At 39.3% G+C, this 26,471-nt stretch overlaps 2 protein-coding genes across 2 annotated transcripts; one reads left to right on the top strand and one right to left on the bottom strand.

The window, feature by feature from the left end:
* Positions 1-6,484: 6,484 nt before the first annotated feature.
* LOC121242288 lies at positions 6,485-8,254 on the bottom strand. Its single transcript, XM_041140175.1, has one exon. It carries the CDS (start codon positions 8,252-8,254, stop codon positions 6,485-6,487), a length of 1,770 nt encoding a protein of 589 aa, XP_040996109.1.
* A 12,914-nt stretch (positions 8,255-21,168) lies between these two features.
* On the top strand, positions 21,169-23,641 carry LOC121242287. The gene is made up of 4 exons (XM_041140173.1): positions 21,169-21,279; positions 21,630-21,796; positions 22,096-22,807; positions 22,940-23,641. Exons 1-4 carry the CDS (start codon positions 21,169-21,171, stop codon positions 23,639-23,641), a joined length of 1,692 nt encoding a protein of 563 aa, XP_040996107.1.
* Positions 23,642-26,471: the final 2,830 nt, after the last annotated feature.

The following is a 26,471-nucleotide window of genomic DNA, read 5'->3' as shown; positions in this document are numbered from 1 at the left end:
TTCTCGATCATGCAAGAGTCAAATTTCTCATGTCATTGTTTAGGGGCCTGTTTTAAGCCATATAGGGATTTTGTTAACTTACACACTTTACTTTTTTGGTCAGACTCTACAAAGCCTCCGAGTTGATTCATATAAATTTCTTCATCTAGGTCTCCATTTAAAAAGTTGTTTTAACATCCATTTGATAAATCCTTAAATTATAAATTGCTGCAATGGCAATCAATAATCCAATAAATGTTATTCTTGGAACTAGAGAAAAAGTGTCGAAAAAATCAAGGTCAGCTTTTTGCTTAAAACCTTTTGCAACTAGCTTGGCCTTGAATTTTAAATTGTTCCATCTGATCTAAATTTTTTTTCTAAGAACCCATTTACACCATATAAATTTGCAACTCGGTGGTAATTCAACTAATTTTCAAGTTTTATTAGAAATTAGTGAATCCGTCTCATCATCCACAGTGGCCTCTTTCCAAAATACAGAATCAGGTGATGTTAAAGCTTTTTGTAAATTCTTTGGATTTTCCTCAATATTGTAAATATAATAGTCGGAACCAAAATCTTTTTCAATTCTAGCTCTCTTACTCCTGAATTCAAAAATTTCTTCACTTTCTAGAGGAATAGAAGAACTAGCTTTAGAAAAATTATTTTTTCTAAATTCTTGAGCCCCACTATTTATTTATTTAAAAGGAAATTTTTCTTCATGAAAAATTGCATTGACTAGTTCAAAAATTACTTTATTTTCAATATCAAAAAATCTATAAGCTGTGCTATTTTTTGCATATCCAAGAAAGACACAAGTGATAGTTCTAACACTCCATTTGGGCCTTTTAGGATCTGTTAACCTTAAAAAAGCCGAACAACCCCAAATTTTAAAAAATCCCAAATTTGGCTTATACCCTCTCCATAATTCAAAAACTGCATCACCCCGAAAACTTGAGGGAACGCATGAATCAATAAGTATAGCATTCGCCAACTCAATCAACGTTCTATTTTTCTCTCAGCCACACCGTTAGATGCAGGTGAGTATGGTGTAGTAGTTTCATGAATAATTCCCAATGACTGAACAAAAGTATTAAACTCATTTGAATCATATTCTCGGCCTCTATTACTTCTAAATCTTTTAATCTTTCTACCAAATTGATTTTCAATTTCATGGAGGAACTCTTTGAACTTTTCAAAAGCATCACTTTTATTTTTTAATAAATAAAGATATTGTATTTTGAAAAATCATCAATAAAAGTGATAAAATATCTATTTCCTCCACGAGTTAAAATTCCTTCAAATTCACAAAGATTGGTGTTAATTAAATCTAACAATTTGGTATTTTTTTCAACATTTCTATGAGGCCATTTTGTAATTTTTGCTTGACTACAAACTTCACATTTTTTAAAATCCTTTGTCAGTTTGGGAATCAATCCTAAACTACTCATGATAGCAACATATGTACTATTGATATAACATAAACGTGCATGCCAAAAATCTAAAGAAGAAAGCATATAAACAGAAATGTTCGATGCTTTATGCTCAACATTCAATTTTAACATATCATCACAAACATAGTCATTGCCCACAAAACAACATTTTTCATTGTAACAAAATTATCAAATTCAATAGTTTGTTTGAAACCCGTTTTGTTGAGTAAAAAACTCGACATCAAATTCTTCATCATATACGGTGTATAAATCACATCTTTGAGCGTCAATATACACCAAGAGGTAAATTTCAATTCAACCTCACCACTTCCAACAACCTTGGTTTTACTTGAATACCAAGTGTAATTTCTTTCTCTACTTCAAAGGGAGTATAATTTTTAAACCAACCATTATCATAGCAGATATGCCTATTGGCACTGGAATCTGCCAACCACCCTTCAACAAATTGAAAGGGCTTATGGAGATCTCCAACGCTTTCCGTGCACTTTTCGATTGTAGGCTCCATCTGAATCTCCTTAAAATGGTTAGTGAAATACACGATAATGTAATAAAAATTACAATAAAATTAACATTCAAATGAAACTAGTTTGAACTGAGGCATGGAAATATCGTTCTCCTTAAGGAGATTCAAGCCCTCTGCGAGGTACAAAGTCTCAAATTAATCGGTACAGCAAAACTCTTCATGACTTGACTCCTCCAGGATACAACAACCCAACTGATTGTTGTATTGCCAGAATCAACTCTGCACAAGTGGTTGAGCTCAAAACTCTACCAAAAGAACACATTTCTTTTATCTGAAAATACTCTCAAAATTATTTAGGTACAACCCTCTTTTTAATCTCTCTAGAGATTTTTCCCTATATTGTATAAAAAACCAACGCCACACTCAAATGCAAAAACAATACTGGACCAATCCCATCTTCTCTCAATAAGCTCCAACCATTTAAATAAAAAATAGTCGTTTTCCTCCATCCGGCAACTGGTTCATCAATGAAAAAGAAATTGACAAGAAAAAAGACGTTGGCAATCAATGGTACTAATAGGAGCCAATTAACTAAAACCCGATTGCACTAACTTATTACACCATTAACAAATGGAAACACTATGCCCACAGAAGATTTCGGTCTACCAAATTTTTTTAAATTTTTATCTTTTTTTCTTAATGGTTAAGTAAATGTTTTTAAATGAATATGTCATTTTTTTTAAATATCTAAATGCTTTTAAAGAAAATGGTGAAAGAAAAAGTAAAAAAAATAAAAAGAAAAGAGTTGAAGTGTTCGGTAGAGAATTTCGGTAGAAATTCTTTGTGGACGTAGCAACGTCCTTAACAAATGGCCGGTATAAACCAAATGTATAAGAGCATTCCCATTGGGTTCCCCATAAATTTCCTATAATTTAACTAAAATTCACATTCCTTAAAAGTTTTCCCTAAATTTTATTCATCTTTTTAAAAGTCTCATACATCACATTCCCCATCCCTATCTCTATTCTATTAAATAATATTTCTCTATTATATTTTTATTACTTTTTTCACTCGCTTCAATTTACAATCTTAACTACTAATTCTTTTATTTAATTATCTTCTTTTCAAATATTACATTTTACTAAATACTTATACAATTTTGACTACCGGATGCAGTATTATTTTTCAAACCGAAATCCATATTATAAAAATAGTAATTTTTTTAATATGTGCATGTTCTAACGTGATGGTCTTTTTTAATATCTACTCTTTATCAGTTTCTCTAATGGTAATACCTAGCCACGTATTGGTCATAAACATTTTTGTCATTTCTGTAACGGTAACATTTTTTCTCCTTTCTCTAACGGTAAGATTTTGAAGACTTTCTCTAATGGTAAGATTTTGAAGACTTTCTCAAACGGTAACAATTTGAGAAAGTTCCTCCAACGGTAACTAAATTTGTCTTTTCTCCAATGGTAACTTTTTTTTCTCCAATCTCAAACGGTAACATATTTTGTCCTATATGTACCGGTAACTTTTTCCTCTATAAATACTCATTCTGCCTTCATTCACATTCTCACTGATAGGTCACTGGAATAATTTTTCTATGTTCTTATTGATGACCCACGGCTGCTTAAATAGCAGTCCATGTTCACAAAACTGAAATTACAAAGTGAAAACAGAATTGCCGAAAACAGAGGAAACACCTAGAGCCACTACTAGTGACTGACGCCTACACACTCCACGTTCTAACGGAAATAGAAATGCAACAACAAAAAGATAAAATGCAACAACAGAAAGATAAATGCAACAGAAAATAGAAACTGACTTCAAGCTACGACTCAGTCCATGCACGCATGTGACTTCAATAGCTATGACTCGGTCCATGCACTACGTCCATGCCTTTCCATGCACTACGTCCATGCCTTTGCACGTTTAACCTCCTCCCATATACTTGGGATTTGGTTTTAGGCCCCTCCCCGAACGTCGTGGCCTATCAATACTCCCCTCCTCAATTGGATCCTTGTCCTCAAGGTCCATATTCGGAAACTTCTCTAGCAACGATTGCTTTGTCTCCCACGCGGCCTCTTCTTCGCGTAGACGTTTCCACTGAACCAGGCTTTCTTCTTCAAATTTGTTTCCTCGTTTGACCCAGCGAGTGTCCAATATTTTTTTTGGTTCCAGAACAATAAGGCCCTCATCGGTGACTGGCGGCATTTCCGTAGATGGTACCACCCGATTGCCCACGAATTTTTTTAGCAGTGAAACGTGGAAGACCGGATGAACTCTAGCTCCTTCCGGCAGCTGAAGCTTGTAAGCAACTGCTCCTATTTTTTGCACAACTGGGTATGGTCCATAAAAGCGACTAGCAAGTTTCTGGTGAGCACGTTTGAAGATAGATTGTTGGCGGTAGGGATGCAACTTGAGAAACACCATATCCCCAATTTCGAAACTCACCTCCCTTCTCTTTTGATCCGCTGATTGTTTCATGCGATTAATGGAAGTGTCCAAATTTGCTTTTACTTGACGCAGCAGCTCATTTCTGGACACGAGATTCTGATCTAACTCATGGACCCAAGAGTCTCCACTATGGTAATTGGGAAACAGAGGAGGCAATCGACCATATAAAGCTTGGAACGGAGTCATTCCAATAGATGCATGATATGTTGTATTATACCATAGTTCAGCCCACGGAATGTAGGTGGTCCATTTGCGTGGCCATTGATGAACGAAGAAGCGCAAATATTGTTCGACACATCTGTTCACCACTTCCGTCTGGCCGTCGATTTGCGGATGATAGGCGGAGCTGAGTTTCAACTGAGTACCAGACATATGAAAAAATTCTTGCCAAAATTGACTAATAAAGATGGGATCTCAATCGCTAACAATCGATTTATGGAGACCATGCAATTTAATAACTCCTTCAACAAATTTTTCAGCCACGCTCTTAGCAGTAAATGGATGAGTGAGAGTTAAGAAATGTGCAAATTTACTTAACCTGTCAACTACTACTAAGATTGTATCCTTGCCGTGGGAAGTTGGTAAACCTTCAATGAAGTCAAGAGAAATATCATCCCAGACTTGACATGGGATGGGCAAAGGTTGCAGGAGCCCAGCAGGGGGAAGTGTTTCAAATTTCATTTTCTAGCATACCTCAGAGTGTTTGACATACTCTTGGACGGACTGGTGCATTTTCGGCCAATAAAATTGTTGGCATAGCCGTTTGCATGTACGTAAGAAGCCTGAGTGCCCTCCAATCTTGGTATTGTGTGCCTCATGCAACATCTTAGTGCGTAATGACTCGCATGATGGAATGACTACCCTTCCTTTAAAGAACAAAAGTCCTTGATGTTGTGTATAGGGTCCTTCGGTTTGAGCTTGGCCGTCTGATTAATAGATTGAATATAGCGATCACCTTCGTAAGCCTCTTTAATCACATCCCACAAAGTTACCGTTGCTACGTGTAGATGATTAATTACTGGGCTGTTTGGCTTGCGTGACAGAGCATCTGCAGTTGAGTTCTCACGTCCCGGATGATAAATAATTTCATAGTCGTAGCCCATTAATTTGGCTACCCATTTTTGCTGCTCCGGAGTTGCTACACTTTGATCCAGGAAATACTTCAAGCTACGTTGGTCAGTTTGGATAAAAAATTTCTTTCCCAGTAAATAAGGTCGCCATAGGCGAATGGCTTCTATAATGGCAAGCATTTCTTTGGCGTAGGTTAACCATGATTTTTTTGTGACTCCCAGTGCTCGGCTCATAAAGGCAATGGGCTTGCCTAGTTGAGTTAAGATTACGCCAATTCCTTCGCCTGATGCGTCGGTTTCAATGGTAAAAAAATCATTGAAATTAGGCATAGCCAAAGTTGGGGTAGTGGTCATTGCTTGCTTAAGAGTCGAGAAAGCTGTTTCGACTTCTTCATGCCATCCAAACTTCCCTTTTTTGAGTAGATTGGTGAGGGGTCGAGCGATAATGCCATAATTTTGAACGAACTTTCTGTAATATCCTGTCAAGCCTAAAAAACCACACAATTCAGAAATATTAGTAGGTCGTGGCCATGCGAGCATGGCTGCAATTTTTTTGTCATCCACCTTCACTCCTTGAGGCGTAATGATATGCCCCAGATATTCCAATTCTTGCTGTTCAAAGCCACATTTGCTTATTTTTGCAAAAAATTTATGCTGTCTCAAAATCTCCAAAGTTTGTGCCACATGCACCACATGCTTATCCCACGTCGAACTATAGATGAGAATATCGTCAAAGAAAACCAAAATGAACTTTCGAAGGTGAGGTCGAAATATAGAATTCATGATGGCCTGAAATGTCGAGGGTGCATTACAAAGGCCAAAAGGCATTACGAGATATTCGTAATGGCCATTATGAGTACGAAAAGCAGTCTTAGCAATATCAGGAGGATTTACTCTTACTTGGTGATAGCCGGCTCGGATATCCAACTTTGTAAAATATTATGCGCCATATAATTCATCCAGCATGTCTTCCACTGTTGGAATGGGAAATCGATCCTTGATAGTGACCTTATTGAGTGCGCGGTAATCCGTGCAAAATTGCCAACTTCCATCCTTTTTCTTTACGAGAAGTACCGGCAAAGAAAATGGACTGGTGCTAGCACGAATATGCCCGGAATCCAGCATCTCTTGGACCTGCCTTTCAGTTTCTTCCTTCTGAAAATGGGCATATCTGTAGGGCGCACGTTAATCGGTTCGGTGCCCTCTTTGAGTGTAATGCAATGATCTACTTCGCGCATAGGTGGTACACACGAGGGGTCTTGGAACACATCCTCGTATTCCTGTATAACCCGTTGCAAGTCTTGATGCTTGACTTCAGAAAATTCACCTTGTAAGTTATTCTTCGTGGTCGACGGAATGCATAGTGCAAACAACGTATGGCCCATTCGGCATTCTTTTGACATTTCTTTTAATGTAGCCTCTTGAACAGCTTGTTCGTCCAATCCTTGCAATCTGCGGGCTTGCTTATTCCAGTTGAAGTCCATGGTTAACTTCTTCCAATTACATACCACGGAACCCAACATTTCCAACCATTGAATGCCCAACACTAGATCAAGACCTGATAAAGGTAGAGAGAAAAGGGTGAGGTAAAACTCAATGCCTTGTAAATTCACCAATACCTCATTGAATCGTCCTTGACATGTTAGTTGTTCGCCATTAGCAACTCGAACGATGAACGGTTCTGTTGGCACCACTGGTAGACGCAGTGAGTTTGCCAAGCGATCACTGATGAAGTTATGCATGGATCCACTGTCGATCAGCACCATTACTTCGCGGGAGCCCATAGTTGCAGTTATACGCATTGTTCTTGGGGTGGTCCATCCCGTCAATGCGTGGAGCATGATTTCAGGTTCCAGTTCTGGTTCTTGCACTTCTCCCGTGTCTCCCCCTTGGTCAATTTCCACCGTATGTTGATCAGTGATGTCCTCACAGATCACATTACCTGCGTCCGCGTAGCCCTCCAAGAGTAATAGCTGGGGTTTTTGGCATTTATGCCCAGTTGTAAATCGTTCATTGCAGTTAAAACAGAGACCTTGCACTCTTCTCTTCTGCATCTCGTCCCATGATAAATGCCTGAATGGAGTTGACGAGGTAACAGAAGCTACCCGATTGGTTTGTGGGAGAGCTAGTGGAACTCTTGTAGGTGGTGGTCGCATGAACCGCCGCTGTCTTGTGAGCTGCTCATCTCTCATAAGTGCTAGATTAATAGCCTCCTTGAGGGATTGCGGTTTGAACATCCGGACCCCATCAGAAATTTCCGCCTTCATGAATGTTCCCACCAACGCCTTCTGCGTCCATCCACGCATCGTGTTGCCCAGCTTCTCAAATTCACGTTGATAATCTCTCAACGTTCCTAGCTGTCTGATCCTTGAGAGTGCTTCATCAAAGTCCTCACATCCTGATGGTCCAAAGCGAGCCCATAATTCCTCTTCGAATTGTTCCCATGGAATCGCTCGTCCATCTTCCTGTAACGTTCTTCGAAGCCACTGCCACCACTGGTTGGCTTCCCCTTCTAGATGATAAGCAGCCATGAAAACCTTTTGGTTTTCTGCAGTGCCCTGGTATTCGAAAAATTGTTCCACTCGGTTGAACCACTCTGTCGGGTCTTCTCCAGAGAAGCGTGGAAATTCTAGCTTGGCTGATTTTGACGAAACGATCGGTCTACCTCCCTCTTGGTTGTCTCGGTGGTGATGGCCATGATTTGAGGATTCCGGATTGGTGAGCAAAACATTTGAGAGTCTAGTGAGAGCTTCCTCCATCCGCTGAAGTCCTTCTTGAACTGTACCAAGTCCGGACTCCAAGTGTTTGATTCGTTCCTTGTTAGTGCCCATAAGAACCTGGTTGTGATGCCAATGATAGGTCCCTTATAATAGTAGATGATAAAACTCAAGTATATGTCCTCTTCGGGTGAGGATGTACCACAATTATTTGCTGGAATAATTTTTGTGTTCTTATTGATGACCCACGATTGCTTAAATAGCAGTCCATGTTCACAAAACTGAAATTACAAAGTGAAAACAGAATTGCCGAAAACAGAGGAAACACCTAGAGCCACTACTAGTGACTGACGCCTACACACTCCACGTTCTAACGGAAATAGAAATGCAACAATAGAAAGATAAAATGCAACAACAGAAAGATAAATGCAGCAGAAAATAGAAACTGACTTCAAGCTACGACTCAGTCCATGCACGCATGTGACTTCAACAACTATGACTCGGTCCATGCACTACGTCCATGCCTTTCCATGCACTACGTCCATGCCTTTGCACGTTTAACCTCCTCCCATATACTTGGGATTTGGTTTTAGGCCCCTCCCCGAACGTCGTGGCCTATCACTCACTATCTCAAGTCTCATTTGATCTAAAGAACTGAAATTCAATAGTCTTCCCTAATCTCCCGCTCCCTTCATCAAATGACTCATACATTCTTTCGCAAATTGCTCACATACTTATCTTTTGAAGATGAGTTGGATGTTGTTCTTAATGACGAGGACAGTCATTGAGGCATCTTGCCAATCGCCAACGCCGTAAGTTTATTCAGCGTGATCATATACAAGGGCACGAGTGCCTATTTCACGATTATTTTGTAGAAAATCCAGTATATCCTTCGAATCTATTTTGAAGGAGATTTCGGATGAGCCGTCCCCTATTTCTTTGTATTTTAAATGAGGTAGAGTTTTACGAGTCGTACTTCGTCCAGAGAATAGATAATGCCGAAAGACTCGGTTTATCTTCTATGCAAAAGATAACCGCATCACTTAGAATGCTGGCGTATGTGGTTATTAGAGATTTTATAGATGAATACATACGTATTAGTGAAAACACCGCAATGGAGAGCCTTAAAAAATTATCTGAGACAATAGTAAGTATTTTTTTAGATGAATATTTGCGGTCTCCAAATGCTGATGATATTGCTCGATTGCTTGCGGTTGGTGAACAACGGGGATTCCCAGGAATGCTGAAAAGCATTAACTGCATGCATTTGAAATGGAAAAATTGTCCCTTAGCTTGGAAATGTATGTACTCCGGCCACATTCGTGAATTATTATTATTTTAGAAGTAGTTGCTTCATATGATCTCTGGATATGGCATGCATTTTTTGGTATGCCCGGTTCACATAATGACATTAATGTGCTAGATAGATCTTCTATTTTCACTGAACTTGTCCAAGGGCGTACTCCTCCAATAAATTACACAATCAATGATAACCACTACCAGATGGGGTATTACCTTGCGGATAGTATTTATCCCAAGTGGCGAACTTTTGTGAAGAAGATTCCATCACCACAAGGGAATAAGATTTTTTTTTTTTTTTTTTTGTGAAAGCATAAGAATCCGCAAGAAAAGATGTCGAGCGTGCATTCGGGGTACTTCAACAATGACTTGCAATCATTCGTGAACCTTCCTAAATGTTTAAAGTCAAGGAACTAACAAATATAATGAAGGCATGTGTTATTCTACATAATATAATCATTGAAGACGAGCATGATGATAGTGAGGGTCCGAACAATGAGTATGATCAATTTGATGATGAAGTTCCGGAACTGTCGCGCAATCATACAACTGAGCTTACGGACTTCATCCATCGTCATCATCATATTAGAGACAGCTTGGCACATCATCAACTCCAAGCAGATCTAATTGAACATCAATGGCTATTATATTCCCAACAGCAGACATGTCACATAATTAATTGGTATTTCCATCATGTTATAGTGACTATATTTGAGTTAATCAAATTTCAATTCGTATTTCTTTCATGTTAGTATAAACTATATTTGAGTTAATTAAATTTACATTCGTATTTCCTTTATGTTAATAGTGGCTATATTTGAGGGAATCTGTAATAGTTTCTGAAATTGTAATAGTCAATTTCCTTGTTTCAAAATATCAATTTACACAATTTCTATAAAAAATTAAATTGTCTTAGTATCAATAATATTATCATCCATCATTGTCTGAAACATTAAATAAATAAACAAATAAACAAATTACAGAAAAGGTTTATCAATCCAAATGTGCTGCAGCATTGCGTCTCGCCATGATTTCCCTCTGCAGTCCCTGGAAATACAACGGTTGCAGTCCTGGCATGGCACTCATGTCCGTCATCATAATGCGCTGATCCACTTCCTTCTTAGCGAGCTCTAGTTTCTCCGTTTCCAACCTCAGTCTTTCGTCCTCTTGTCGAATTTTATTTAACTCTTTTTTCTTCTCATTTTTCATCTTCTCGGCATCCAACCTCAATCTTTCATCCTCGAGATGGATGAAATTTAGCTCTTTTTCCTTGCATATTCCATATTTTCGGCCTTGAGGCAAAAATAATCTTTCTCCTGAGCACATGAATCCTCCAAAAGCGTATACTTCAGCTTGCTGAGCCCAACAATCTCCTGTGCTAACGTGGCTTGGGCCTTTCGTTTTCCTTTCTCAGCTTTCCTTCCCATTGGTCGGTCCAATTTGATCATGTCATTATCTATCATATTATCCGCCTTGAGATCAAAAACTGAATCCACCGTAGCGCCCGAACATCGAGTCAGGGTCAGGGGCGGGGACATCATCTTCCTTCGCTTTGGATCCTCCGTTGTCAAAAGCCAAATCCATTTAGGTTGGTCCTTTAACAAATGCCAACAATGCTCGAATTGGAATGAACATTTCTCTAACGATTGGTACATAACCTTGGCCTTGTCAAACTTGTATGTAAACAAAAAATTTTATGTTAAACCAATGTATAAAAAAACTAATTATTCATAAAACATGTAAGAGTATGGATATTCTACCTTGTCTTACTCGGTCATGCCACTTTGATCCAACCCTTCAAACTAGGCTAGTTTCGCACAAAATTTATTTGTCGACTTTTGAATAATCGACCACCGATGTATTAAAGACTTTATGATCCGGTCATTTGTGGTTTCTTTAAATTGCTAGAAGTATTCAAAAAAAAATTCTCAAAGTTGGGAGTGTTTTTGGTCTGTTCATTGGACGGCATCAAGGCTACAATTAAGTCATGCGGAGACAAGTAACTTGTCTTCTTTGGGGGTGAAGTTTGCACCCCTGACTGATTTCCTAACGCCAATAGGATTGTTATGAGGTAGGGGTGGAGAGTCATTAACAGTCATAGGAGAGTTTCCACTTTGCCCACCGTAAGTGTGGTCTAGTTGAGGATCTTCACTTAAGAGGTTGGTGAAGTATATATGTCCAGGGTCTTGTGAATCCATCTCTAAAAATGCATTGAAATGTTAGACACGTAAGTATGAAGTTTGGAGTTCTTCCATCGCCGGCTCAGGAAACCAAATTGTGACATTTACGAAATTAGGTCACCCTCTCATGGCAGCAACAACCAGTTGCCACTACTTGTTGGCAGTCCAGGTTACCTAGTTATTGAGGAAATGACCATAAATTTCCTGCATCCCCACCAGGCTTTATCATCATCACAGTCGTGGGGGTTTAATTTACACATGACTTTTCTATCACAACATAACTTTCTCAAACAATGACACAACAAAAAACAATGTAACAGAACTGACCAATTCACATATTCTCACAAAACAACAACCAAACAACAATGCAAATCACAATAATACTAAATAAGAGCATTCTCATCTAGTACATTTATATCGAATGTATAAATAAATGAGGTTCAGAATGGTGGAAATATTGATAGCATGCGTAAGTAAGGAGCCATTCACATCGAATGGCTGCAAAACCCCGTCCAAACGTCCATTGTCTTTTTTGCAAAGTACCACAAACTGCAATATGGCAATCTGGATGAGGATTACCCTGACATATCGATGGGCCTTGTTAACACTTGTGAATTAACCCGCACTGTAACACCATCATCACAGCCTAATAACAGCCTCTCCTCTGAGAGATACGAAACACTGCAAAGTATCCAACAACACATAACAAATTACCCATGGAAAGAATAATGAAACTGAATTAATTGAAAGAATTGACTGAATTTTTTGGATATAAAAAAACCAATGTTGGGAAGCAAAAAATTCACCCAACATAGTAAAAAATATATAGAGAAACTTAATGAATGGATAACCACAAACAATGATAAATCACATTCCATAACAACAAACTCCATCAAATTCTCCTCAAAATCAATAACCCCACAAATTCCATAAGCACAAACTCCACCAATTTCTCCTCAAAACCAAAAACCACACAAATTCCATAACAACAAACTCCACCGATTTCTCCTCAAAACCAAAAACCCCACAAATTCCATAACCAAATTCTATAACCACAAATTTCACCAAATTCTCCTCAAAACCAAAAACCTCACAAATTCTATAACCACAAACTCCACCAAATTCTTCTCAAGAAAAATGGTTGGATAGCAATGAGAGAAACAAATTAAAAAAAACAATTTCGTGTGATAGCATCATCAATTTCTCGGCAGCCAAACAATCAACACAGCCAACCACATACACAACCAAAAACCCACTGTAGAGTATCCTAAAAAAGCTACAGTCGCAAACCACAAACAATCGATCAAAAAAATTGGTTGGACAACAATGAGAGAAATAGATTTAAAAAAAAAACAAATTGTGTGAAATTGCTCATCACTTTCTCAGCAGCCAAACAGTGAACACAACCAAAAACCCAACGCAAATCATCCTAAAAAATCCACAATCCCAAGCCTAAATGAATGGATTGATCAAGAAAAATAGTCGGTTTTGCAATGAGAGAAACAGAGTAATTAAAAAAAAGTGTCAAAACATCATCACTTTCTCGGTAGCCAAACAGTCAACACAACTAAAATAATACAGACAAATCAATGGCAACGCAAGAAAAAAAATGAAGCGATTTCCTCAAACAAAGCCCAAAATCATAAATTTAAACGACAATGACAAAAAAGAAAAAAAAAGGAATACTCTTCTTGGTGAAAGCACTGCAAGCTTTCTCGACAGCTAAACAGCGAAGACATCGCCGACGTGGAGAGTATACCGTATGCCCTCCATTGCATACTTATCTTGATCATGGCGTCGGGAGGAAGAAAAAGGGGAAGCGGGAAACAGAGAAGGAGAGATATTCCAAGAAAAATACAAGAAAATGAGGGAAGAGATAAACGGTAACAATTTTGAAAAAACCGCAATCAAACTTACAAAAATTGCCGATGAAAAGGGGTTGCGATCGTTGGTGTTGCAAGGGAGGGGCCAACAGAGAGAGAAGAAAAAGCGGGACGACAGCCAAACTGAATTCGATGGGATGTACAGTCGTTCCCCATATATGGGGAACGACTGTACACACCATAAACACAAATCGCAAAATGGGGATTGGGATGGAGAGAGTTTTTCTCCAAAACCTTAAAATTTTCTCAAAATTATAGGGATATGGGAGATATGGAGAACCTAATGAGAATGCTCTAAGCAACGGGAAGAAAAACATTATTAAAAATATTATTCATTAAAAAATATTTTTATCTCACTCGTACATCAGGAATAAACAAACATATATATTGTCTATTGGACAAAAAATCGATTGGCCTGCACGTAAACGGGAAAAACAATTAAATAACCAACTTAAATTTTTTTATGACTGTTCATCCGAGTCGAATTCTTTTCCGGTCCGAACCGAAATCCGAGAAACCAAATTTCAATTCTGGATTCCAAATGGTTTGGATTATTTTTTAATATAGGTAGGATGAAAATAAAATAAAGATATTGCGAATTTGCGTGCAAGAACTCTGAATTATTCTGATTAAACTAGAGTTTCCTTCCCAATGCGCCTAGAGTTTGCAAAGTGGCACGGTGCTATAGGTAAAGTCAATAGCCTAGAGAACCATGCACCAATGAATGCTGGGCACATTGGGCAGTTGCAGAGTGCTAGAGTCGGAGGGACAAAAAACTACTCACTTTAGATACACAATCCTCTAATATAATCTCGTCTATCTCAAACGTTACAATTTTTTTTAAATTTTTATATAAAAATATAATAAATAATTTAATTTTTTAAATTATAAAATAAAAATAATATTAACAAATATATTTTCATAATATTTTATGTAATTACTAATTAAAATATTTCATTTAATTTCGTCATATTTAAACTGTCGATGTAAAGGTAACCTATACGTTTTTAATTTTCCCTTGAGATTATGGAGATAACCTGTACGTAAACAAAAGATTCAAAACATTGAAACTGAAATGATAAGAAAAAAAAATCGGATTCAATCCTGAGCTCGAAATACAGTTTTAAAAAAATTTGGATTTATTCGTGTTTCAACCCGGATCTGATCCGTGCTAATTCAGATTTTGGCTCGAATTTCAAATGTGAATTCTGGTCGGATATACCTATATTCCAGACCAAACTTCGGATGAACAATCTTAAACCCTTCAGAGCCAACGTCGTTCTTCCCAAAGTAAAAAAAGATTAATGCCCGTTAAAAACAACGTTGAAGATATCTATCTATGACACTGCCATTTATGTGAAGGAAAGCATCGGTAAAAAGGAATGTTATTAAAAATATTATTAATTAAAAAATACCAAACAGTTGGCAGTATTAGCATTGATTTATACATTACCTCTTTAATTTACATATCCACTTTATCATTCAAGCAAAACTCTTACATTGACTTATATATACATATTTGAGACAAAATAATAATAAAATATTATTATTTTATTATTATTAATTTTTTACCTAAATAAAATTTCATAGCATCCAGTGCATCAAATTCTTATTAAAAAAAAGTATATCAAATTCATAAACAACACATATTAACATGGAAATACAATACAAATACATTACAATACAAATTCATTACAATACAAATTTCTCCAAGATCATTACAATAAAAATTTCTCCAACATCATTACAATACAATACAATTTTTTCAAGAAAGGGAGGAGAGAGAAAAAACAAACAAAATATATTTTGGGGAGTGAATAGTTAATTTCCAAATTTACATAGATCCTATTCATAACTAGCTAAATATTTAGAGATGTATAAATCAATATAGAAGAATTTAGACTCATGCAAATATGACTTTGCATATTGAGATGTATAGACAAATGTAAATATTCGGAGCTATAAAGTGAATGTACGTACTTTGGACCCAAACTCGATTACCCAATATCCCGAAACCTTATAAATATTCCCAGACCAGCATGTGAAATTCATCACAAATATCTCTCTCTCTTCGGTCCAAGTGCTTTGTCATGGAAGTGAAAATCACGCTTTTGTTTGCTGCTTCGTTCTTGTTGCTTACTAGTCCTACTTTTATAGTTTCGCTTATTAATCCTACTTTTCCAGTTCTTATTTTGTTTTGCAATTTTCTCGTGGTAGGTTTAGCACACCGAAATTGATTTGCTTTTTTTTATGGGGTCTCTTATAGCATGCTTGTGTTCTCTCCCTGATCCCTCTCTCTCTCTCTCTCTCTCTCTCTCTCTCTCTCCATTTGGCTTTATTCTAGAATTTTATGGTATCCTCATCTGTTTCAACGAAAGTTGATTTTCATTCTGGAAAAAAGAAAAAAGAAAAAGGGTTTCTACGTTCTTTATTTTTCATCATTCAAGTCTTAGCTTCTAGCAATGCTGCAGAGAATTTCCCATATATGTTGGCAGTCCAATGGCCAAATTCTGTATGCAATAGTGTGGGTGGTGATCGAGCTTGTCCGGAACGCTGGGAGAACTATCGAAGTTTTTTAATACACGGTCTGTGGCCTTCCGTGCAAAATTGTACGGGAAATGAATTGACAAGCTCTAGCCAGGTAATTAGACTACATTACAGTCACGTTTGCTCAAAAATCCTTTCACTCGGTTTAAATTTGATATGTATATATATATCTTGGCATGACTTGTAGCTCCCAGGTCCTATATTAAGTAAGCTACAAGAGTATTGGCCTAGCCTTGGTCCCCATGATGACTTCAACTTCTGGCATATATTAAGATTTGTCAGATGACATCCAGTGCAAATTGTTTTTATTTATAGAATAGAGCCATCGATATGCTTAAATTATTTGTTGTTTCGATTATTATTTTTTTATCTGTTGGTTTGACAATTGCAAATGGGTTTTGTAAATAAGGATATTCGAGTTAGTGCCACTTGATTTTTCATATCAATTGATTTGCAAGTTCTTTTCCACATGCACTTCTAAGGATGTCCACCAAGACACCAGCCATACACATGGGAAACTATCAATAATGCGTTGTTTCACGCACTTCGCCGCACATATGGACAATTGATATGCAAGAACAAGAGATACGGTAGGTATCTGCAGCTAGTTGAGGTTCGTATTTGCTTTGACCGTCAAAGGAAACTTCGTAATTGTTCTTTCAGCCCATCATGCGGTTACAACCATAAAGCATTTGTTTTATTCCCCAATGGACAAAATAATGGGTTTGCTTTTTTTTTTTTTTTTTTTTTTTTTTCCTTCGTTCCCCATCCATTTTCTTTATAAGTAATGTTATTAATATTGTCATGCTTAGGGATACTTGTCGATTTGACACATTTTAAATAATTTTATATTTCAATCACTTGGAAAATTATCTCTACATTTTATACATTTTGGTGTCCCAACAAGATTTAATCATTTGACATTTTTTATTCGTATCACCAAAGAGGATTGGATTTGGATTAACCATTACGTGGCTGTAGTGGGACCAATGGTCCTAGAAGTCACATTACTTCGATAGAAAAAAGAAACAAATAACAATTAGAATGAAATTATGGCTTGCATATAGAGAAAATTGAATGGAAATTTGAAAAAAAAAAACCTAAAGGCGAGAAAGAAAAAGAAATATTATTTATTATTTTAAATCTTATCACCATAAGTTACAATTGTTCATATGGCACATGTTCAGTGGTTATTATTTAAGTGGTTGAAATATGGAATTATTTAAAATATATCACATCAACGAGTATCACTAAGCATGACAATATTTAAGAAGAAAAATAGTATTACTCATAAAAAAATGGCTAGGTAATGTCAAAGGCATGTGACCTGATTGGTATAACCTGCGGCCTCCAAAATGAAGGTCTGGAGTTTAAAACCTCCCTCCCCCAATTAAAAAAAAGAAAAAGAAAAAAAAACAGAGACGAAAAAAAGAAAAGAAAAACTTACCCCTTGATTTGGTGCACAATATTCTCGTTGGAAAAATTGACTAAATTCTGATCGTTGTTACTGCATTGGCTAAACTGATATGGGCAGCATTGTTGCATGTCAAAGCAAAGGTGAACCTCGACCCACTGATACCCACCGTTTCTCATGTTGCATTTCAATTGTGCATAAACTTTGCATGCCGCTTGCAAGCAATTATAGATATCTATCAGTTTGTATGGCTGGGGACTCGGTGGATATCCTAAGAAATGTGGAAAAGAACTTGCAAATAAGTTAGTATGAAAAATCAAGTCACACTATCTCTAATATCCTTTTATTTACCGTACCCCTTTTTAATTGATATAAATAAATAATCGAAACAACAAATGATTTTCTATGGCTCTACTCTAGTACGAACAGAGTATAGAGAAGCATAATTCTATAAATATAAGCAATTTGCTCTAGATGTCATGTGAGACATTCAAACCATTCGGGTAATTACATGAAAAATTAAAAATTATAAGTAATTCCTCTGCAACGTTGTTAAAAACTAAGACTAGTGGAGATGATATCCCAACCGGTTAGCCCCTAAGATGGGCCCTTACCAACGATTAAAGCCCATATCATAACCGAGGAGCCCAGCCCAGTGCAAAGGAAACCAGCTCATGGCCGGTAACGACTGGATAAGCTAATACCGACGGGGTAACTATTCAGTCAATGGTAAGAGATCAATGAGGTTATTATTCAAATCTGCTAAGAGAAGAATCCTCATCTCTAAATTTGAATTTGAATAAAAGATAACCACTATCCATGAGGGAATAAAGATAGATCACAGAGCTCTATATAAAGGAAAAAACCCAGGTAGGTAGAGGGACCAGATTATTGTTATTATCATTGTTATCCTCAAATTACTGACTTAGGCATCAGAGGCGTTCCCTCATACCCCCATGCTCTCTACACTTTGGTTGCAAGTGATTGTGAGGTGGTGGCGGTGAAACACGTCCATAACAGTTGGTGTCGTCTGTGGGATTGATTAAGTATCACATTTTGCGTGCTTTTCACATGCCCATCACTACTTGATCTCAGGCAACTAGAGATCAATGAGAAACTTCACAAAACATGGAGGAGAAGATCACGGAAATGGAGGAGATGATAAAAAAGCTTACCACGGAGATGAATTCCTTACGTAAGTAAAATGAGACTCTTAAGTCAAGAAATAGGCCATCAGGCAAGGATGCGACACCCAGTCAAGCTGACAGAGTAGAGATGGAGGCAAATAGTGTGGGAAAGCCCATGAGCGAGGAAGCAAAGAAATTACACCACGACGTGCGTTGCTTGATGGACAAATATGAGGAGATGGCCAAGAAGATAGGAACGTCTTCTTCGGTAGATCAATTGCTAACAAGTACAAATCTATCGTTTTCTACTAAAATCCTGGTGATGCCCCTGCCCGTAAAATTTAAAGTCCCGACAATGGACCTATACGATGGCTCGAAAGATCTCGTGGAGCACCTTGAGACTTTCAAAGCTCATATGATGCTTCACGGGTTCTTGGGGGCAATTGCTTGTAGAGCTTTCCCTCTAACTCTAGGGGGATCGGCGAGAGGATGGTTTGGTGCACTGCAACCAAACTCCATCGAGTGTTTCGAAGAGCTAGGCCAACAGTTTTGACCCAATTCATGGTGAGTAGAAAATGCAGGAGACCCGTCGCCTACTTATTGACTGTCAAACAAAGGGAGGATGAAAGCTTGAAAGCGTATTTAACTCGCTTCAATAAAGAAAAGATGACGACCGATGACCAAGGGAAGAAAATCATGCTAGTAGCTCTATTGGGAGGTATTTGGCCAAGGAGCCCTTTTATGGCCGAGCTGGCCCGAAAAATCCCTTCTACCTTATGAGAGTTCACGGATAGAGTTGATGATTTTGTTAATGCTGAAGACACCTTAATTGCCTTGACCACCCAACCAGAAAGAAGGAGTGAGCGGGAAATAAAAGGAGGACAGAGGAAAGACCGAGATGGAGGACAAAGGGCGAAGAGAGACCAGCAAGAGTCAAAGCGGGATGGTAGTGTAAGAAGGCATAATGGCGGTTATGTACACTATTCAAAAAAGACAAAAGAAGAAGAACCAGCTGAGAAAGAACGGCAAACCGAGAAGTACTGCACTTATCATAAGACAAGGGGACACAGAACCGAGGACTGTTACAACCTAAAACGAAAAGTAGAAGAAATGAGGAACAATGGCGAGTTAGAACGATTGATCACCCAAAACATGACTCCCCACGGTGAACAAACGAAAGGAAAAATGAGTACAAGAAAAGAAGAAGTAAGAGCCCCAAGCGACAGAAATCATCTAAAAGGGAGAGGAGGTCAAATGAACCTAGGGACCGAAAAGTGAGAGCAAATGAAAATCGAAGAAACCAACCTGTGGGCGAGATACACACTATTGCTGGCAGATATGCAGGAGGTGGCCTAACTTCCTTAGGGAGAAAGACCTATGCAAGGTGGGCAAGGTATGAAGAAATCTATAACGTAGAGAAGCCAGTCAAACAGCCCCGAGTACAAGGATCCCCCACGATATCTTTCAACGAGGAAGATTGTCGAGGGGTTGTGTACCCCCACGATGATGATTTGGTAGCAACGATGTTGGTGGCAAATTTTACCACCAGGAGAATACTGATTGATAGCGGAAGTTTGGCAGATAGCTTGTTCTGGGATGCTTTTAGCAAAATGGGAATCGGCAAAGAACAGTTGAAACCAACACCAACTACACTGAAAGGGTTCATTGGAGATGTAGTACAATTAATGGAGTCCATTACGTTACCAGTATCTATGGGCACAGACCCTTATATCGCCACGACGATGACTGACTTTTTAGTAGTGAGAACTCGGTCGGTATATAATGCGATCATTGGGTGGCCCACGTTGAATGCATTAAAGGCCATTACCTCAACCTATCATCTAAAGATGAAGTTCCCAACAGGCGAGGTACACGGACCAAGAGCAATATGCAAAGTATGTGGTGAGCAAGTCTTGGCCAAAGAGTGTTATGTGCAGGAGCTCAGACAAGGGCAAAAGGAGGTCAGTATGGTGGATTCTGAAAAGCATACGATCCTTCCGTTGGGACCGCAGGTAATGGCGACAGAGTTAGAGACTAGGGACGAAGATACACTGAAGCATGGAGAGGCAGATGAGCCTCTAGAGCTAGTCACCCTTGAGCAAAACCATCCCGAAAGCCATGTGAAAATCGGGACAAAATTGGCACAAAAGAAAAGACAACAACTAATAGATTTCCTTCTAAACCATAAAGATGTATTCGCATGGAGTCATAAAGATATGCCCAGGATAGGCAAGGAAGTCATCGAACATGAGTTGAACGTAGACCCAAAAGTACGCCCAGTAAAGCAAAAGAAAAGAAACTTTAGTACTGAGAAGTACGAACCAATCGCAGAGCAGGTGGATCGGTTATTGGTAGCTGGATTCATCAAAGAACCACATTATCCAAAGTGGCTGTCTAATGTGGTGTTAGTAAAAAACTCCAACGGGAAGTGGTGAATATGTGTGGATTTTACCGACCTCAACAAGTCTTGCCCAAAAGATAGCTTCCCATTACCAATGATAGACCTGATAGTAGACGCAATAGTAGAGCATAAAATGTTAAGCTTTATGGATGCCTACTCTGGATACAATCAAATAAAATGAAGAATGCTAATCAGGAGAAAACTGCCTTTATAACTGACCGGGGACTATATTGCTATAAAGTGATGCCTTTCAGCTTGAAGAACACTGGGGCAACCTACCAAAGGTTGGTAAGCAAAATGTTTAAAGACCAAATCGGAAGGAGCATGGAGGTGTACGTCGATGATCATCTAGTAAAAAGTAAGGAGTTTGACCAAAACATAGAAGACCTCAGAGAGGCTTTTCAAGTTTTATGACATTACCAAATGAAGCTCAACCCAACAAAGTGCGCATTTGGAGTAGAGTCGGGAAAGTTCCTCGGTTTTATGGTGTAAGAGAGAGGAATCGAAGCAAACCCTGAGAAACTCAAAGCATGAAGTCGCCCATGAACTTGAACGAAGTACAGAAATTGGAGGGCAAGATCGCAGCTCTGAACAGGTTTGTATCCTGATCAACGGATAAATGTCTTCCTTTCTTTTAGTTGTTTAAAAAAGCACGAGAGTGGGATGCTAGGTGCGAAGAAGCATTTTCTCAGTTGAAAGAGTATCTAGTTAAGCCACCATTGCTCAATCACACCAAGCCGGGAGAGCCACTGTCATTATGCTTAGCAGTAACTCTAGACGCAGTATTTGCTGCATTGGCACGAGAGTAAGGGAAGGAGCAAAAGCCAATGTATTACATAAGCAGAGCATTGAGAGGAGTAGAGACCAGATATCCAAAAGTGGAGTTGGTCGCCTTGGCCGTGGTAGTAGCAGCAAGGCGATTACGACCTTATTTCCAAGCCCACCCAATAAGGGTAATAACTTTGTCGCCTTTACAAAAAGTGTTGCAGAAACTAGACATCTCAGAACGATTAGTCAAATGGTCAATTGAACTAAGTGAATACGACATCAACTACATACCGAAAAGCGTTGTGAAGGGGCAGATACTAGTCAATTTTTTAGCAGAGTTCTCCATTTCAAAGAAGAAGTCCACAAGCCACCCAAGAAGAATCCATGGCAGGTGTATGTAGATGAGTTAGCCTGCCGGGCAGGTGGAGGAGTTGGGGTGTACATAGTAACAAGTGAGGGGAAAGAATTATACCACACAGTACGATTGGAGTTCAAGGTGACAAACAACGAAGCTGAATATGAAGCAGTACTCGCCGTTTTGGCGATCACGAGGGTATTAGGAGGCGAAGAAGTCGAGATGAAAGCCAAATCACAAGTGGTAGTTGGGCAAATCACATGGGAGTATTTGGCGAGGGGATCCAAGTTGATAAAATACCTTCACCAAGTACAGGAACAAAGCAAAAATCTCAAGTACTTTCGAATCGAGAAGATACCTCGAGGAGACAAATCCAAAGCTGACCGATTGGCATGCACGGCTTCAGCAAAGCAAGAAGAAACACTACTATGGAAGGTTGATTTACAAGCAATGGCTAGACTAGCGATAGGAGAAGAAAGTTTACATATCAAGGGGAACACGCTAGGATGGGCTACTAATATAAAAAAGTATTTGGAGACAGAAGAACTTCCCTCACCATTGGAAGAGGCGATAAAGTTAAAAAGTAGGGCGACCAGGTTTACCTTCATTGACGGGGTACTCTACAGGCAGGGTTTCTCAAACCCATTGTTGCGATGCGTGACGGAAGAAGAAGCTGAGTATGTGATGAGGGAAGTACATGAGGAGATTTAAAAGAGTCACTCAGGAGGACGATCTCTCGCCGCAAAGATTGTAAGGGCAGGGTACTATTGGCCAAATGCACTCAAAGATACGAAAGAGTTTGCAAGAAAATGTGTTCAATGCCAGATTCATGCACTAATTCAAGGTGCACCCCCTGAAGAGTTGCGGTCCATAACGTCCCCATGGCCGTTCGCCCAATGGGGAGTAGACTTGGTAGGCCCAATACCCCCTAGCAAAGGAAGAACCAAATTCATCATTGCAGCTGTCGACTACTTTACAAAGTGGGCAAAAGCTGAGGCAATGACTACAATAACTATTCAAAGCATAGCAAAGTTGCTATGGAAGGCTGTAATATGCAGGTTCGGGATACCTCAGTGTATCATTTTTGATAACGGGAGGCAATTCGACTCCGAACATTATCGTCAATGGTGTGTAGAGCTAGGAATCAAGGTCAAGTACTCTTCCCCAAGCCATTCCCAGGCAAACAAACAAGTGGAAGTAACTAATAAAACCATCATGGGAATACTAAAAAAGAAGATAGGCGCCAGAAAAAGGCTATGGGCCGACAAGCTCCTAGGAATTTTGTGGGCTTACATAACGACAGCAAAAACCTCAACAGGCCAAACACCCTTTGCCCTAGCCTATGGAAGTGAGGTGATGGCACCAGTAGAGGTCGGGTTACCAAGCCACAGAAGAAGAAATTTTGATCCAGAGGCAAACATAGCAGAGTTAGAAGAAATCCTAGACCTCTTAGAGGAGATAAGGGCACATGCAGAAGTTAGAGTTGCAGCTTCTAAGAAGAAGGTGGAGCAGTACTTCAACAAATGAGTGAGACCTAGGTCATTCAAAGCAGGCGACTTAGTGCTAAAGGAAACTGGCGTGACCTCGGGAGAAGAAGGGAAATCAGGCCCTCGGTGGGAGGGATCTTACGTTGTAGTGGCAAGCCACAGGCCCGGGACTTACCACCTCAAGGATGCCACAAGACACCATCTACCTCACCCATGGAACACAGAGGACTTGCGAAAGTACTGCGTTTAAAGTAAAGATATGTAGTTTTCTCTTATTTCGTTTGTTGATTTACATATGAATATCGCTTTTAATAAATGCCAGCACACTTTGTCCACCCTTTCTCTTGTTTTGCTCCCTTTGGCTTTTCAATAAGTATCCAAGATAATATATATATATATATATATATATATAAAAGAAGAAGGCGACGTGGTCGAGGAACTCTCCCATGAGCCTAAAAACTCAAAGGTTAAAACGGTAGAGGAAACCTCCCTTGTAAACGTTCTCGCCATAAGGCAACTTGGTCGAGAAACTCTCCTACGAGCCTAAAAACTTAAAGGTTAAAATGGTAGAGGAAACCTCCCGTTAACACCTTCCCGCCATAAGGCGACATGGTAGAGGAACTCTCCCACGAGCCTAAAAACTCAAAAGGTTAAAACAGTAGAGGAAACCTCCCATTTATACATTCTTGCCGTAAGGCGACGTGGTCGAGGAACTCTCCCATGAGCCTAACAATTGAAAGGTTAAAACGGTAGAGGAAACTTCCCGTTAACACCTTCTTGCCATAAGGCGACGTGGTGGAGGAACTCTCTCACAACCTTAAAAACTCAAAGGCTAAAACGGTAGAGGAAACCTCCCGTGTATACGTTCTCGCCACAAGGTGACGTGGTCGATAAACTCTCCCACGAGCCTAAAAACATAAAGGTTAAAACGGTAGAGAAAACCTCCCGTTAACACATTCTTGCCATAAGGCAACGTGGTGGAGAAACTCTCCAACGACCCTAAAAATTAAAGGTTAAAATGGTAGAGGAAACCTCTCGTTAACACCTTTTCGCCATAAGGCGACGTAGTGGAGGAACTCTCCCACGACCCTAAAAGCTTAAAGGTTAAAACGGTAGAGGAAACCTCCCGTTAACACCTTCTCGCCATAAGGCGATGTGATGGAGGAACTCTCCCACGAGCCTAAGAACTTAAGGGTAAAAACGGTCGAAGAAACCTCCTGTTAATACCTCCTCGCAAGAAGACGATGTGGTGGATGAACTCTCCCGCTAGCCCTAAAGGGTTAAAGGAGTTCAAAAGAAGCTCCTACTGATAGATGATGTAACACTCGTAGTCAAGAACAACACAAAGCCAATACATAGGGAACGAATAGCATGAACTGATATCATTATACAGAAGCAACAATGAATGTTTCACAGCCAACAAACAAGATTCAAAAGCCACAAAGAGGGCTTAAAAAAGTCCAATATGTAAAAGAGAGAGGGTTCCAAAATTCAGTCATTTACAAGGTTTTTTTATAAAAAAAAAAAAAAAGAGAGAGAAAGGAAAAAATCTCTAATTAAAAGAAAAAGCTCCAAACTTAGAAAGCGTCAGGACGGGCGGCGAAAAGCGTCAGGCATCTCAACCCTACCGAGGGAGTCATAAAAATGAAGGGCAACCTCACTAGCCTAAAAAGACTTCCATTCTAAGGTGTGCAGGTTCGTTGTGGGTTCCCGAAGAAGAAGCTCACGAAGTTGTTTTACCCCCAACTTAAAGCCTATACCCCAGGCTCGTAATCGAATCTTGGGGGCAGCAGCCAACTGGGGAAGAACCTGATTAAGGTCATTCTGAGAATCCTACAAAGAAGATCCCATCTCAGCCAATTGGCGTTCCAGGATAGAAATTGTTTTCTTGGCAGACTTAACAACCTTGTCAAGGTGAAGGGATTGGAGATCGCTGTTTTTAAAAAGGCCATTCACCTCAGCCAAGTTTTTCTCGACTTCAACTTTTGTCCCTTTAGCCGCCCCCAGCTTTATAAGTAACTCCATCTTTTCATCTCCAAGAGAGGCTAGGCAAGAAGCATATTTAGATTTGGACTTAGCCAATCCTTCGATTTCTAAGTTCGTGCGATCAAAGCTGGCAGTAAAGCCATCCCGCTGTTTCAAAACACGCTCCACCTAAGCAACCAACTCATCACGTTCTTTCTTAAAAACTTCTGCCTGGGCAACCAAGTTGTCCCTCTCACGCACAGCTCCCTCTGCTTCATTCAGGCGAATAGCAAGGTCATCACGTTCTTTCCTAATTGCTACCACCTCCTGACGATAGTGGTCAGCATCCACAGAAGAAGTTGCCAGCTCTTCTTGGAGCGAAGCAACTTGGGTGTGAAGAGCAGCCAACTCGTCATCAGAAGAATGAGAGCGAGCTTCAAAAAGAGCCAACTCGTCAGCCAGTTGGTTTTTCTTGCCCTCCAAATGCATAATCATCCTCCAGGCCGACAACAAGATGATTAATACCCTAAAAAAAAGGGAAAAGAAGGATTAAAAACATACTCTTCGGAAATTATTGACCAAAGTATTAATGAGAACGTAACAATACCGGTGCAAAAACACCACAAAGCTATTGAACAAAGGCATTGATAGCCTCAGCTCGGCGAGTATGTAGGGAGGCCGGGAAAGCCACTAGATAAAAGCTAGAAGAGCCCCTTGGGTTGACAGCCGGCCAGGAGACGTTAGCAAAATCCCCCTGAGGAAAAGCAGCTTCATTGGCAACGAATAAAGGGCGGCAAACAGTTGGTTCAACAAGAGGGACCAAGCAGTCTTTGGCCTTCCCAATCTCACTAGTTTCATCCTGGTAGGGTACAGCCTGATCGGTCCCGAGACCCCTCTCAGGAGTT

The sequence above is a fragment of the Juglans microcarpa x Juglans regia genome, chromosome 8D, assembly GCF_004785595.1.
Source record: "Juglans microcarpa x Juglans regia isolate MS1-56 chromosome 8D, Jm3101_v1.0, whole genome shotgun sequence".
Taxonomy (NCBI): domain Eukaryota; kingdom Viridiplantae; phylum Streptophyta; class Magnoliopsida; order Fagales; family Juglandaceae; genus Juglans; species Juglans microcarpa x Juglans regia.
Note: the sequence above shows the minus strand (reverse complement) of the source record. Positions and strands in the feature narration are given on the sequence as shown.